This window comes from Hyaena hyaena, unplaced genomic scaffold (genome assembly GCF_003009895.1).
Source record: "Hyaena hyaena isolate Hyena2069 unplaced genomic scaffold, ASM300989v1 scaffold_874, whole genome shotgun sequence".
In the NCBI taxonomy this organism is placed as follows: domain Eukaryota; kingdom Metazoa; phylum Chordata; class Mammalia; order Carnivora; family Hyaenidae; genus Hyaena; species Hyaena hyaena.
In genome coordinates, this window is record NW_024081504.1 from 692,439 (window position 1) to 706,885 (window position 14,447).

Here is a 14,447-nt window from a genome sequence, read left to right on the forward strand (position 1 = left end):
AGAAAGATATCTGGAAAAGCTCCAGATATCTAGAAATGAAGTAACACATTTCTAAATAACCCCTGGGTCAAAGAAGAAATCTAAAGGGAAATAAAAGAGTATTGTGAAGTGAATAAAAAGAAAAATACAACATATCAAAATTTGTGGAACATGACCACAGCAGTATTTAGAGAGCAGTTTATAAAGCACCAAAACCCTATTTTATAAGTGGAAAAAGATCTCAACTAAATGACCTCTGTTCCACCGTAAGAAACTAGAAAAAGAAAATTAACCTGAAAGTAGGCAGAATAAACACGAACGCTCATAGCAGAAATTAATTAATTAGAAGCCAGAAAAACAACTGAGAAAATAAATAACACCAAGAATAATTTCAGTAAAATTGATAAACTTTTAGCCAGACTGATCAGGAAAAAACATGTGGGAAGACATGAGACATAAAACATTACCAAATATCAGGAAAGAGAAGTGACCTCCTATAGATTTTACAGACACCAAAAGGATAATCAAAGTAATTTTGGGAACAATTTTATGCCAAGAAATTCAACAACTTAGATAAAATCGAATAAAATCTACAACAAAGACAAAATTTTAAGCTTACTTGAAAACAGATAACCTGAAAAGTCTTATATGAAAGAAATTAAATTTGTAATTTAAAGCCTTTTCACAAAGAAAACTCCAGGGCACGAGGACTTCATTGGTCCACTCTACCAAATATTTAAGGAAGAAATAATAGTGACTCTACAAAAACTCTTCCGGAAATGACTACACGTATATGGATACTGGATTTCTGACAGAGATAGCATTCAAGAGCAGCAGAAAATAGGTGGTCTGTGGCAGGTAGAATTCTAAGATGAAACAAATAATCCTTGCCCTCCTGGGATTCGTTCCCTTTTGAGTGTGGATGGAACCTATAAATCTGATGACATATTACCCCCATGACTAGGTTACGTTATAGAGCAGAGATGACTTTAAAGGTAATTATCCTGGTGAGTCTAACCTAATCATAGAAGTCCTTCAAAATCTGAGTTTTCCTCTGGCTGGGGGGAGAAGAGGAAATTAGAAACTCAAAGTGCTAACTGGATTAGAAGTACCACTGCTGGTTTGAAGAAGGAGCATTTAGAAAGGAATGGAGAGTGACCACTAGGAGCTGAGAGGGACCACTGGCTCAGAGTGAGCAAGAGAATGGGGACCTCAGTCACAAAGCCACATAAACTGGACTTTGCCAACAATCTGAATGAGCTCTGAAGTGGAATTCTGGATGTGCAGGGCCATCAGGGAGGTTTCTGAGATCCAGGCAGTCATGTTGAGCTGAGTGGGAGCTATATGGGAGTTTGCTTTGGGATAGTTCGTGGAAGTAAAAGCATTGATGTTTTAATCACTTTTCTGTATGTCATTCTTCAATTAGAAACAACTTAAAAATCTGAATAACTTGGTAAGGAATTTTATATTTCTAAAAGTAAAATTTTTATCAGGGAATGTATCTCACCCTTCCTTTACTTCTATTTTTTTTCTGATAATTTCTAAGTATACTTTTTTAAGAAAGTAACATACCAGTTTCCTTTCCAGTAATTGCTCCAAGGAAGCCATTTTTTTTCATTCCTCAGAAATGCTTGTAACACAACACAGTGGTCAGAAATAATAATACCAAATGGACATGTAATTTCCTAAGGGGAAAACACATTTCTCTTGGCAATGGCTGTCAACAGCATTCCTGGAAACCCAGCAGAATTCAGAGTTTCAAGCACCACAGTGAAGGAAATATCCAGGAGCAGGAGTAATGGAAAGAAAAACATGAAGGAAAGAGAATGATTTGGGAGAGTATGAGTTGTTTACTTTTTTTCCCCATTACAAATCTAAATGCAGGTGTAAAAAAACTTGCCACGGAGTCTGATACTCTATTTCCTTAGCTATCATATCTTTGAACCTGCTTGGTGTTCAAGTGTCACTACAGGCCTTCACGTCACAGGACAGTGGCTAATGGAAAAGGAGTGGGGGCTGGCACTGGAGGGACCCGTGGGACTTGCATCTCACAGGCCAGACTAAGTGTCACTAAGCTCTTCCAATTACATGTAATGTACGACAGAAGACTGCCTTTTGCTGACCTCAGTCACATGTACCGATGTGATTTTTCATCTCTCTGGAAAAATCCCAAGTCATCTTCAAGTCCAAATTCATTTCTCTTCTCTTCCCTTCTGTACCTAGGTAGAACTGATTTCTGCTTTATTGGTACCACTCATGCCCTGTGGCTGTTCTCATGATGGCCCTAAGGGTGATGTATTAAAATTCTTCCACGCTGGAAGTTATATTAAAGGCAGGGGCTATATTTCATTTATTACTCTCTCCAGTGCTTATCAGAGTATTCGGTTCATGACAGGTATCAGTGAGGGTTGTTAAATGAAATGGGATGGGACTGAGCTGGTGTTGGGTATTTTGGGGGCGATGGGAGGTGGGAGAAAAAACCTGCTGCAAGAGGTGACCTCACAATGGAGGCCGGAAGTGGAGGCAGAAGCACACTGACACTGGTGAGTCTGGTGGGAAGGTACTGGTATAAGACTGGGACAAATCACTCCAGGCATGGGGGACAGTCTAAGAGCTTCTGCTGAAACCGGCCGAAAATTAGGCCTCATACAGCACTGGTCTCAGCAGTGGGGGACAATGCAGAGGGAAGTAAACCCATAATTAATGATATAATAGGAAGTTTGGGGGAGATGCATACATAGTTGTCTGAAGAAGAGCTTGGGGACTGGAAGCCAAGTCCTGATGTTGTGGTGGCAGGTGGCCCTATACCACTAGTAAGGCTCCACAGAATGTCCCAGTTTGTCTGGTGTTGCCATTATACTGGTTATTATAACTATCCATTTAGTCCACAAATAGGTCATCTTATTTCTGTGACACTAAGTTCACCAAAGTGAAAAACACAACTGAAGGTGTATTTTTTTTTTTTAGAAAAAAGTAATAGAGCTTTTTAGAGCGGCAGATTATATACATTTATACACACACATATATAAATTTCTTTAGAAAAACGTAGTAAAATCTTCATTGAATGACCTAATTCTAAACCAGAGATGATATTCTAGTGTTGTATCCAATCACCTTTTGTCCTAAATCCTAATACTGACCAACACACACACACACACACACACACACACACACACACACACACACAACTTCTTCATGCTGTATTTTAGGCTAAATGTCTGTGAATTATTAAAGCTGGAGTTGCCTTTTATAAACACAAAGTTTCTAAGCTACACACATAAATGAGAGGAGAGGTAACAAGGGAGCCTGATTTTGTCTTATTCAAAAAATTATTCTGAGATTGAATTAAAAATATTCGGAGAAGCAACTTGTGATTCTGTAGTAAAGCTTATGTTTCAGTTCATTGAAGAGTTCATTTCAAATCATTGTACATGATTTCCATATAGATCAAGTAAAGGAAAGATAATGAAAGCTTTTTGTTTGTTTTTTCTTTTGGTTTTTACAAGAATGTATGCAACAAAGTAACATAACCTATCAGGAATAACCTTTGTCTCTGCACTGTTTTTTCTAGTTAGGTAACTGAGAGGAATTAGAACATCCATTCGGCCTAATGAAAAGACCCCAGAATATTTTTTAAAGTTAATTATCTTGACCTGTGATACTGCTAAGCTAAAATATATTTGCTTTCGGCTTTGATCAGGAAATCCAATTTAGCTGTCTCAGTGAAAAGCCTATTTCTAATGAAATAGAAGAACATCTATTGTAAAGAAAATATGTAGTAGCAAACATTCCAGAACTAAAGTAAAAAACCCCATATATTTTCTTTGAAAACAACACTTAAAACAATCTAATTATGTAAATTCATCTGATGGACACTGTGGTAAAGTTTATAAAGTATGCTAATTGAATTAGGGCTACTCTTTGAATGCTGGAGAGGAAGTGGTTTTTTTTACTCAGTTTGGTGAAGGAGGCTAATACATAGAATCTTAGCCTACAGGAATTGCCATCTTTGCCAAAAGGGCAGCAGCATTTGAGATGCTTGAATATTTTGGTTCCCTGAAGTTTTCAGACTTTACTACAACAAAAAAATATGTGTATAAACTAAAGGATACAGAAAATCAGTTTCTATCTAGATAGGGCAGGATTTATTATCCACTACTTGGACTAGCAAACTTCCTCCGTTTGTTTCTGTAAGATTTCTACTAAAGCACAGACATTACATAATGTGCAAACACTGCAAGGCCTCCTAAAAGTCAAGCTGGCATGTTCAAGGTCACTCTTTGGATGACAGTAAAGCCAGAAAAACAGGTCTACAGGGATGTCACAGATGACACAGACCACTGAGAATGACCTTGGAGCTGCTCTTCTTTTTTCTTGATAAACCATCTCTTTGTGTAACCTAAAAATCATGCTGCTGACTCAAGTGGCTGGTCTGAATACTGATTACCTTTTTCTTTTTTTTTTTTTTTTTGAATACTGATTACCTTTACCATTCATGGGATATAAGCTTGGAAGGAGTTCGCTAATCACCTGCAAAAGCCAGGGTCTTACGAGTATGGGTCTCTCTTAGCCGAGAGCTTCTTCCTTTTGTAGTAAGCGAGGTAATAGGAATCGTCTAGGGGACTGCCAGGGCAACCTGAGCAAAGCAGCGTCTGTGGTACTTGCTGCAAGAGGAGGCAAGGGTGACATGGGACCCAAAGGGGACAGGTAGGAGGAGACTGGCTAGCATGATTAAAATACTTGGTTAGGGATCAGCCTAGGGTCACGACTACGAGACTTAACTAAAACCCAAGTAGACAATGAGCCAAGGACCCAAAGAAGAAAAACAAGTAATTTTCACCTGCTTTCCCTTTACCCAAGGTTACAGATTGAGTAGGGAATGGAGAAAAAAGAGACCACCAAAGTACTGCTTACTTGGACATCAGAAGGCCTGATCTAGAACAAAGGGAACAGAATATTAGAGAAGGAAGGGTGTCAGAAATAGGAGAGCTGTGTTCCAAAAGTTTGTTTGCATGTTGGTTGTTTGGAATGGAGATGAGGTAAGGCAGCTGAGAGCTCAGTCTGGTTTAGAGTCTAATTTGCACATAGTATAACTTTACAAGGGTTGTGTGGAAAAGGAATCTCAGGGCTCCCCAGGCAGCAATGTGGCTAAAAGGTTCTGATTTCCTTGAGCCAGGGAGGATAGTGTGTCATGTCCAAACTGTCTTGCTCCTGAATGCCTGCCCCTGGGGCCACCGAAAGACGCAGCAGGAGGTAAATTACTACAGCTGAAAGGAAGAGTCCTTTCTCTCAAGTGCAGCTTATACAGCTCACTTCTCTAAAATGTATGTAGAAAAACAAATACAACTTTTGTATACTCTGTGTCCTGGTTTGGGTTTAGAATATATTTCTCTTTTTTTTAAATGTTTATTCATTTTTGAGACAGAGACAGAGCACAAGTGGGGGAGGGGCAGAGAGAGAGGGAGACACAGAATCTGAAGCAGGCTCCAGGCTCTGAGCTGTCCGCACAGAGCGCAATGCAGGGCTTGAACCCACAAACTGCGAGATCAGGACCTGAGCTGAAGTGGGATGCTTAACCGACTGAGCCACCCAGGTGCTCATAGAACATATTTCTAAAGAGGTATAAGAAAAGCACATGTAGGTGGCAATGAGAAACAATGAAATCTGGCCATGTGTAGCAACATGGATGGACCTTGAGGGTGTTATGCTGAGCGAAACAAGTCAGGCAGAGAAGGACAAATATCATATGTTTGCACGTATAGAAGGATTAGGAGGAACTACTGAGGACCATGGGGGAGAAAAAGGGGGGAAATGGTGTGGAAAGGGAGAGAGGCAAACCATGAGAGACTCTTGAATGCTGACAAAAACTGAGGACTGATGGATGTGGGGGGGAGGGGGGGATGGGCATGGAGGAGGGCACTTGTGGGGATGAGCACTGGGTGTTATGTGGAAACTAATTTGACAATAAACTATTTGTAAAAAAAAAAAAAAAAAAAAAAAAAAAAAGCACATGTAGGGGCGCCTGGGTGGCTTAGTCGGTTAAGCGTCCGACTTTCGCTTAGGTCATGATCTCACGGTTCGTGGGTTCGGGCCCCGCGTCGGGCTCTGTGCTGACTGCCAGCTCAGAGCCTGGAGCCTGTTTCAGTCTGTGACTCCCTCTCTCTGACCCTCCCCTGCTCACACTGTCTCTCTCTCTCTCCTAGAAATAAATAAAAATATTAAAAAAAAAAGAAAAGCACATGTAGCTGACTATCCAATGCCTATCAGAAACTCGTATGTTTTGGGCAAAGTGTTCTATAAATGTCTATTAAATTCTGTTAGTGAACACTGTGATTGAATTCTTCTATATCCTTGCTCATTTTCTGTCTTGTTCCATCAACTGTTAAGAGAGGTGTGCTTAAGTATCCACCTGTAACTGTGGATTTGTCCATTATTTCTTTCATTTCTATTGTGTTTGCTTCATATATTTTGCAGGTCTCTTGTTTGGTGCACACATGTTTAGGATTGCTGTCTTCTGTCTTCTTGGTAGACTGAACCTTTTATTATTGTTATGCAATGTCCCTCTCTGTCCCTGGTAATTTTTTTTTTGCTCTGAAGTCTACTCTATCTGATATTGATACAGTCATTCCTAGTTCCTTTTGATTATTGTTTACATGATGTATCTTTGTCCATTCTTTTACTTTCAATCTACTTATATATAATTATATTTGAACTGAATTGTCTGAAGACAGCATATACTTAGGTAATACTTTTTAATCCACGTTGCCGATATTTGTCTTTTATATGGTATGTTTTGACTATTTACATTTAATGTAATTATTGGTATGTTAGAGCTTGTATGCCATTTTATTATTTGTTTTCTGTTTCTTATGGTTTTTTGTCTGTGTTCCCTAATATTCAGGGGTTTTAGTACTTGGTAGGAAAAGCAGAGAAAGATACATCTATTCAATCCTCCTGGAAGCAGAATTCCTCGTAGGAAAATGGAGTCCCTAACTGGAAAATGCATTTTATAATCTCCCCTATAGGGTAAAAAGAAAAATACCAAAGTAAAAAAAAAATGATAGGAAAATAAAATGACTTATTGAAGTAAATGTGGAGTAATTTTATACATGTTTGCCAGAATTTCACATAACTTCCATTTTGGTTTCAAATATTTCCAAAGTGTATTGGTCCTTTAAAGATCATCTAGTCTCACTTTTGTTTAGAGCAATGACTGAGGGCCAGACAGGGGAAGGGACTAAATTGAAGTCACAGAGTAGGTTGGGAGCAAAACCAAAATGAGAATTGAGGGTTTCTGATTGGCAGTCAATACTATTTTCCCTTAGGCCATCTCTTTCTCTTCTATAATATGAGGGAAGGATAAAGGGCTGGACCTTATCCTTCTTTAAAGGACCTCTCCAACTTCAATCTTTGGTGATTTTTATAACTGTCCTTATCTTTGCTTCCTTTCTTCCTATCTCATCTTCTTCCACTGCTATGTTAAGGCTATAATAAAGAATGGATGTTGGGGAAAGTATGGAGGAGACAAAAATCCATACAAAATAGAAAATATATTGAAGTCTGTATTTGTAATGATTGCTTATTGCTACATATTTGGAAAAATAACCTTGTATAATCAATCTGTAGCTGTACAATGGGGCTGTGACTTGTTTCTGGATTCATTATGTACATGACTGTGTGGCACTCTTAACATAGGTGAACATGGTAAACTTTATTCAGGAGTCTTGCCACTATGGCTGACTGGGGCAAAAAGATAATAGTAGCAACTATGGTGAAAAGAAGCTTAGCACTGTGGTAGATTGCCGAAGTTTGAACACTACTCACTAGTTGTGTGACTGAGCCAATCACGTAACTTCTCTGTATCTCAGTATCTTTATCTGTAAAACGGGGACAGTAAAATACTCAAACCTGATTAGTTTTGAGAACTACAAATAAAAGGTTAGAACGGTGCCAGTAGGTGCTGCTGCAACTGTTGTTATATCATTCACTGAAGGTTTATTATAAATAAAATATTATATAGAAACATTGCATATATTATATTTAATCCTACAATAACCTCTTGAGGTATAGATTAAGAAAGGATTATTTTATTATGAAAATAATTTACAATCATCCTATGAATTAGTATTACATACAAAGACAGATTATATTTAAAAACCAAGGTTGAAGCCAAAAGGTAAAGTAGCAAACATTCCCTGGAACATTTCACAAAATATAATCAGCACAACATCCAGTGTTGTATTACCATGACTATTATTTATTAATTTTATCATGTAAACTCCTCCAAAAACATTTAAAGAGGAAAACAAAAGCACAGCCTGCTCATTCTAGGAGAAGATATTGGGCCTGGTTTCCTTGGCTGGTTTCTGTTAGGTTCTTACACTGGACGAACAGGGCACACGCTGTACTCCTGTAAATACTCCTTCCTACCATCTAGCAGCGAGAGGGGAGAATCAGAAGGGTAAGGTTTACAATTAAAGCTTGATGAAATTAAAATTAAAGTTCCTATTTCTATTTTTATTTTATGTCTGGTTTTAAGCTTTGGGGAGAAAAGCAACAAATAATTCCTTGCTTGATATTCATTGACTGTCTGAAGTTGTTCTCCTAGTACTTTCTGATACAAGAATAAACATAAACCTTTTAAAACGTGCTTACCAAGGCAGAATGGTTCCAATATATTCTGGACCGAAAATTCGTTCTGCAGGTTCATCATCTGAAGACTGATTCTTAATATCAGGGACCTGATTTTCTCAGGACATGGTTTAAGTAAAAGGTAGCCAAGAGCATAGAGAGCATATCGAAGCCAGCACAGAAGTGGAGTGGCAATCCTGCCGTTTGGTGACTCCGACAGTCGCTCGATTGTTGGAAAAAGCAGAAAGGAGCGAATTACCTGCAATAAAAAAATACTTTTATGAGAAATATTCTTAAGGGATAACCCACGGTTTTACTGTTTCTTCTGTATGGTATAGACAAATGACTGAATATGACTGAATGAGAAGAACCACTATCTGCTGTCTTCTCAGTGCACAAACAATCTGGGGGGCAGAGAAGGATATCCCTTGAGTTATTGGGGTTAATTTCCAGGGTAAGGAACAAATCAGATTCCTAGATAACTTCCTGATTATGACAGAAATTCATACTCCCTTTGAAGGATTGCCGAATTAGGAATTCATATGCCATTTCAGTAGTCATACCACCTTGACTAATGATACTAGAAGAAAGTAGAGCTATGTAAAAAACTCTATTTCTAAGGGCACTTGGGTGGCTTAGATGGTTAAGTGTCTGACTTCAGCTCAGGTTGTGATCTCATGGTTTGTGAGTTTGAGCCCTGGCATCAGGCTCTGTGCTGACAGTGTGGAGCATGCTTGGGATTCTCCCTCTCTTCCTCTGTCTGTCCCTCCCCTGCTTGCTCTCTCAAAATAAATAAATATGCTTTATTATTTTTTTAAAAAATTTATTTATTTATCATTTATTTATTTATTTAAATGTTTTACTTATTTCTGAGAGAGAGGGAGACAGCGTGAGCAGGGGAGGGTCAGAGAGAAAGGGAGATACAGAATCCGAAACAGGCTCCAGGCTCTGACCTAGCTGTCAGCACAGAGCCTGATGTGAGGCTCGAACTCATGAACTGTGAGATCATGACTTGAGCTGAAGTTGGATGCTTAACCGACTGATCCACCCAGGTGTCCCTAAAATATTTGTTTTTGACAGCGAGAGCATGAGCAGGGGAGGGGCAGAGAGAGAGAGAGGAAGACACAGAATCCAAAGCAGCCTCCAGGTTCTGAGCTAGCTGTCTGCAAAGGGCCCAACATGGGCCCCGAATCCACGAACTGTGAGATCATGACCTGAGCCAAAGTTGGACACTCCGCCAACTGAGCCACCCAGTCACCCCAAAATAAATAAGTAAACTTAAAAAAAAAAGGAGAATTGTTTCTAGTCAGCATTTCTTTTACTGATTATATCTGGGGATAGTTCACTTTTTGAAAAACTCCCCTATTTCTTACTATTACCAGTAAAAGATCATCTTTAACAGAACCACATATATTTCTAACAAACGATTTAACCTTAATAATGTGTAGGCTAGAAACAAGCAAAGCTGGAATCTCATACACAGGAAAATATTTGAGGACAAAAATATAATTAATTGAATTCATCAGGATGTCAAGAAATATATTTTATTTTATTTTTTTTTAATTTTTTTTTTTTATTTATTTCTAGGAGAGAGAGAGAGAGAGACAGCGCGAGCAGGGGAGGGTCAGAGAGAGAGGGAGTGACAGACTCTGAAATAGGCTCCAGGCTCTGAGCTGGCAGTCAGCACAGAGCCCGACGCGGGGCCCGAACCCACGAACCGCGAGATCATGACCTAAGCGAAAGTCGGACGCTTAACCGACTAAGCCACCCAGGCGCCCCAAGAAATATATTTTAATAATACTCCACAAGAGCACTGCTAAAACATTTGGAATTTACCATTACCTACCATAAATGTTTTAAAAATTAATGAAAATAATTTCTATGGGGGATCAGAAAAGGCAAATAGTTAAGCACAGTCCCTATGAATAATACAGTAATATGAATGGAATAGATCACCAATGTTAACAGATTATAGACCAGGAAACGAGAATGGACACAAAGGCTTTACTTTTTTAAAAAAAGTTTAAGTTAAATATAAGATACATACAGAAAAGCATATAAAACATTAATATGCAATTTAATAAATGATGTATAAAATGAACAGCTATGTGGCTCCAGAAGCAAAACACTGCCAGCATGGCATTTTCTAATCCCAACTCCTACCTCTCCTCATATCTTAGGTAACTTCTATCCTGACTTCCTTACTTTGCTTTATATCAATACTTACCATTCCTTAATGCTATAATCACTTCCTTATTTAACTTTACATTAATACTTATTGTCCTGTTATAGACTGAACTGTGTCTCTCCCAAATTCACAAGTTGAAGCCCTAACTTCCACTGCGATTATATGTAGAGATAGGTAATTAAGGTTAAAGGAGGTCACAAGGTGGGGCTGTGATAGATAGGATTAATACCTTATAAGGAGACTGACCAGGAAATTCATTCTCTCTTCCCAGGCACACACAAAGAAGAGGTCTGCTGAACACACAAGAAAGTAGCTATCTACTAGCCAGGAAGTCTCAGGGGAAACTGTCTATGCTGGCAGGTTGATCTTTGACTTCCAGCTACTAGAGCTGTGAGAAAGTAAATGTCAGTTGTTTAAGCCACCTAGTCTATGGTATTTTCTTATGGCAGTTTGAGCAGGCTAATACATATTTCTTAACACTTTAATTTTGTGTGTTAATGAACTTTATATAAATGCAATCATGTAGTATGTTTTTGTGTTTTACTTCTCTGAACACTGTAAGATCCATCCCATGTTGATATATGCAGCAATAGCTTATTAGCTTTGCTATATAGTTTTCCATTGCATGCACATACTACTTATTTTATCTGATAGATATCTGGGTTGTTTTCAGTCCAGAGGTATTACAAACATGCTGCTAGGAACATTTTTATATGTGTCTCTTGATGCATGTGTGCATGTATTTTTGTTGATGATATCACTCAAAGTAGAACTACTATGTCATATGGTATGCATAGTTCAGCTTTAGTAGATGATTCTAAATGATTCTCATGCCAACAGACATGAGAGTTTATATTGTTACAAATCCACACTACATTTGGTATTGGCAAACTTTGTAATTTCGACTACTCTGATATATTTTCACTATGACTTTTTTTTCTCTGATGACCAGTAAGGTTGAACAGCTTTTATGTGTTTACTGGACATTTTCTATCCCCTGAAGTACTTATTCATGTCTCTTGCACACTTTTCTGTTAGGTTGCCTGCCATTTTTCCTTCCTGATTTGTAGTTTTCTGTTTTTTGAATTCTAGATTCTAGTCCTTTGTCATGTTGCAGTCCTTGGCTTGCCTGTTCATCTTTTTTTTTTTTTTTTTTTTTTAGTGGACATAAGTTCTTAAGTTTGATGAAGTTGATTTTAAGTCTTTTATACTGATTGTACTTTGTGCCTAGTTCTTTTTTAAAAAATTAAAAAAAAATTTGTTTGAGAGAGCGTGAGTGAGCAGAGGAGAGGGAGAGGGAGAAAGAACAAGAAGGCTCCATGCTCAGTGAAGAGCCCAACATGGGGCTTGATCCCACAACCCTGGGATCATGACCTGAGCCGAAATCAGAGTTGGATGCTCAATCGACTGAGCCACCCAGGTGCCTCTTTGTGACTAGTTCAAAAAATTCTTGTGCAACCTCATATTATGAAGATATTACTTTTTTCATTCAAAATGCCTTTTTAAAAGAAATTAGGTAATGCTACCTCTGAGCTGTTCTACAATGTATGTTTAAGCTTCTGGTTGTGTTTAACTACAGTTGTCAATGTGTTCCTTTGGTTTCAGGTATCAGTAACTTGCCATTTCTCTTATGTATTTACATTCCTCCTTCTGGATGAACTGAATGCACTTTTCCTGGTAGGAGCTGACAGTAAAAGTGGGTTTTTGTGGACTCTTTTTCATTCTCTACCATTGACAGTCATAGTAACATTGGGTGACACTGCCCAAATGTTCAAGTTGATCTGTAATTTGAACTAATATATGGTCTCTCTATTAGTGTCTCTATTACTAATAGTGAACAGGGATTTTTTTTATAAAGTTTATTTAAAATATTTTGAGGAGAGAGAGAGAGAATCTGAAGCAGGTTCTAGGCTCTGTGTGGAGCCCAATACGGGGCTTGATCTAAGAAACTGTAAGAGCATGACCGGAGCTGAAATCAAGAGTCAGACACTTAACTAACTGAGCCACCCAGGTGTCACAATAACAGGGATTTGAAGGTGAAACTATGGAGGACTCCTTTCTTCAAGAGTTGAAGAATCACCGTTCTTGTTTTTCCTTGGTCATTATCTGTCAGCTGAGTGCTCTGCCATTTCCTGTAGACTTTTCCTTTTCTCTCAACAGGAGCTGAGATATTTTAGCTGTTTCTTTTTTGCTTATAAATAATTTGACCTCTACTAGATCTTCTCCTCTGTCACATAAGTAAGAATGTACTATTCCTTGTGGCCTTGGTGGTGAATAAAAGACACTCTTTGGGAGCAGGGAGCCACAGTCTTTCAGATGATTTTTAAAATGCTGCACTGGCAACAATACATGCACAATGCTCAGAACATGAATTTGGAATGAATGCAGGGTCTCAGCTAGAATATGGGGATTTCCGCCACCTTAGCATCTTCTTAAGTACAACTCAGACAAGATACAAGATGGACTGTGCATGTTTAATCAATGCACTCATGGGGACTTGTGATGTAGATGACTGTGGGCTCCAGAATGTCAGAGATGATCCAGAACCCTCCAATCACAGCCAGCTGCCTGTACTGCAATGGGTTTATACAAAGATAATATACAAAGATTCACTTAATGGTTATGGGATCTCTGTGAAGTCTGAATGACTGAGAAAAGTCAGTTAAAGGAATCCTTCTTCCTGGATGCCATTTTCAGTGTGAACTCCAATTCTGTGTATTCAAACACAGACAGGAATGAGATCAGCTCTGGAATCCCAGGACTTTTCTGATACTTGGTCTTCTACCCCTTCTGGTGTAACACTGGGATACAGCATTCCTGATTCAGCTGTAACCACCATGGGGTGAGGATTAGGGTGAGCAGGGCGTGCAGCACCAGCATCAGGCCTCTTCTGCTGCAGGAGGCACCTGTAAAGAATCCAACAGCTTTCCAACATCTCTGGGTCCTCAGACAGGCCTCCCTGTCCTTGTATTTGGTGAGCAGTTGTATGCCTCTACTTCACCTTTGCCTTTCTGTCCAAAGACATTCTTTAGGACTGTGATCAGAGGCTGTAAGTCAAGTGTGACTGCTGTCTCTTAGAGACATGGAATATACCCCTAGACCGGCAAAAATTAAAGTAGTCTAACAACACCAAGTATTAAAGATGTGGATCAACAATAACTCTTACACAACATGGCATTAACTATTAGACTTTCCTCCTCTGTTTTTGAAAGTACAAGCACTTTCGTGGGTGCCTGGAACTCACACAGAAAGTACACTTTTATCATTCTGTTGAATGTTAGCAGTTTAAATTAGGGACCTGGCACTTCCCTTGGATACTAAGCAGCATGCGCTGAGTTCAAGAGGTAGAAACGATGAACTCTCTCAGCAACCGGAGTGGTGTTACAATTAGCCATTGATTCTACACCTTCAAACTCAGAAGTCTTTCCCTCTCTTTTGGGTAGTTCTACCATCATGAGTCCTTTTACTACTGTAAGTGCTACCAATGTTCTATTGGACTTAACAAGGCTCGAGAGATTCAAACAGGGTGGATTTACGCAAAGCAGTCTTCGGTGCAGGGAGAGGCAGGTTTCCCACTGCCCTGCTGAGGCCTCTCAGCTGAAGGACCACGAAGGAGCTACTTTCCCCAACCACAGGAAGAGTTCTCCCT

The 14,447-nt window shown here is 38.9% G+C and overlaps 1 protein-coding gene across 3 annotated transcripts in view; it reads right to left on the reverse strand.

Annotated features, from left to right (window-relative positions):
* Window positions 1-14,447, reverse strand: part of LDAH (lipid droplet associated hydrolase) — a 100,845-nt gene that overhangs the window by 21,992 nt on the left and 64,406 nt on the right. For 2 of the 3 annotated variants that reach the window (XM_039220200.1, XM_039220202.1), the window contains one exon: window positions 8,635-8,869. In XM_039220200.1, coding sequence (XP_039076131.1) covers window positions 8,635-8,869 — 235 coding nt within the window. Of the gene's footprint in view, window positions 1-8,302; window positions 8,413-8,634; window positions 8,870-14,447 lie in introns of those variants that run through there. The other variant, XM_039220203.1, reaches the window with a different exon arrangement.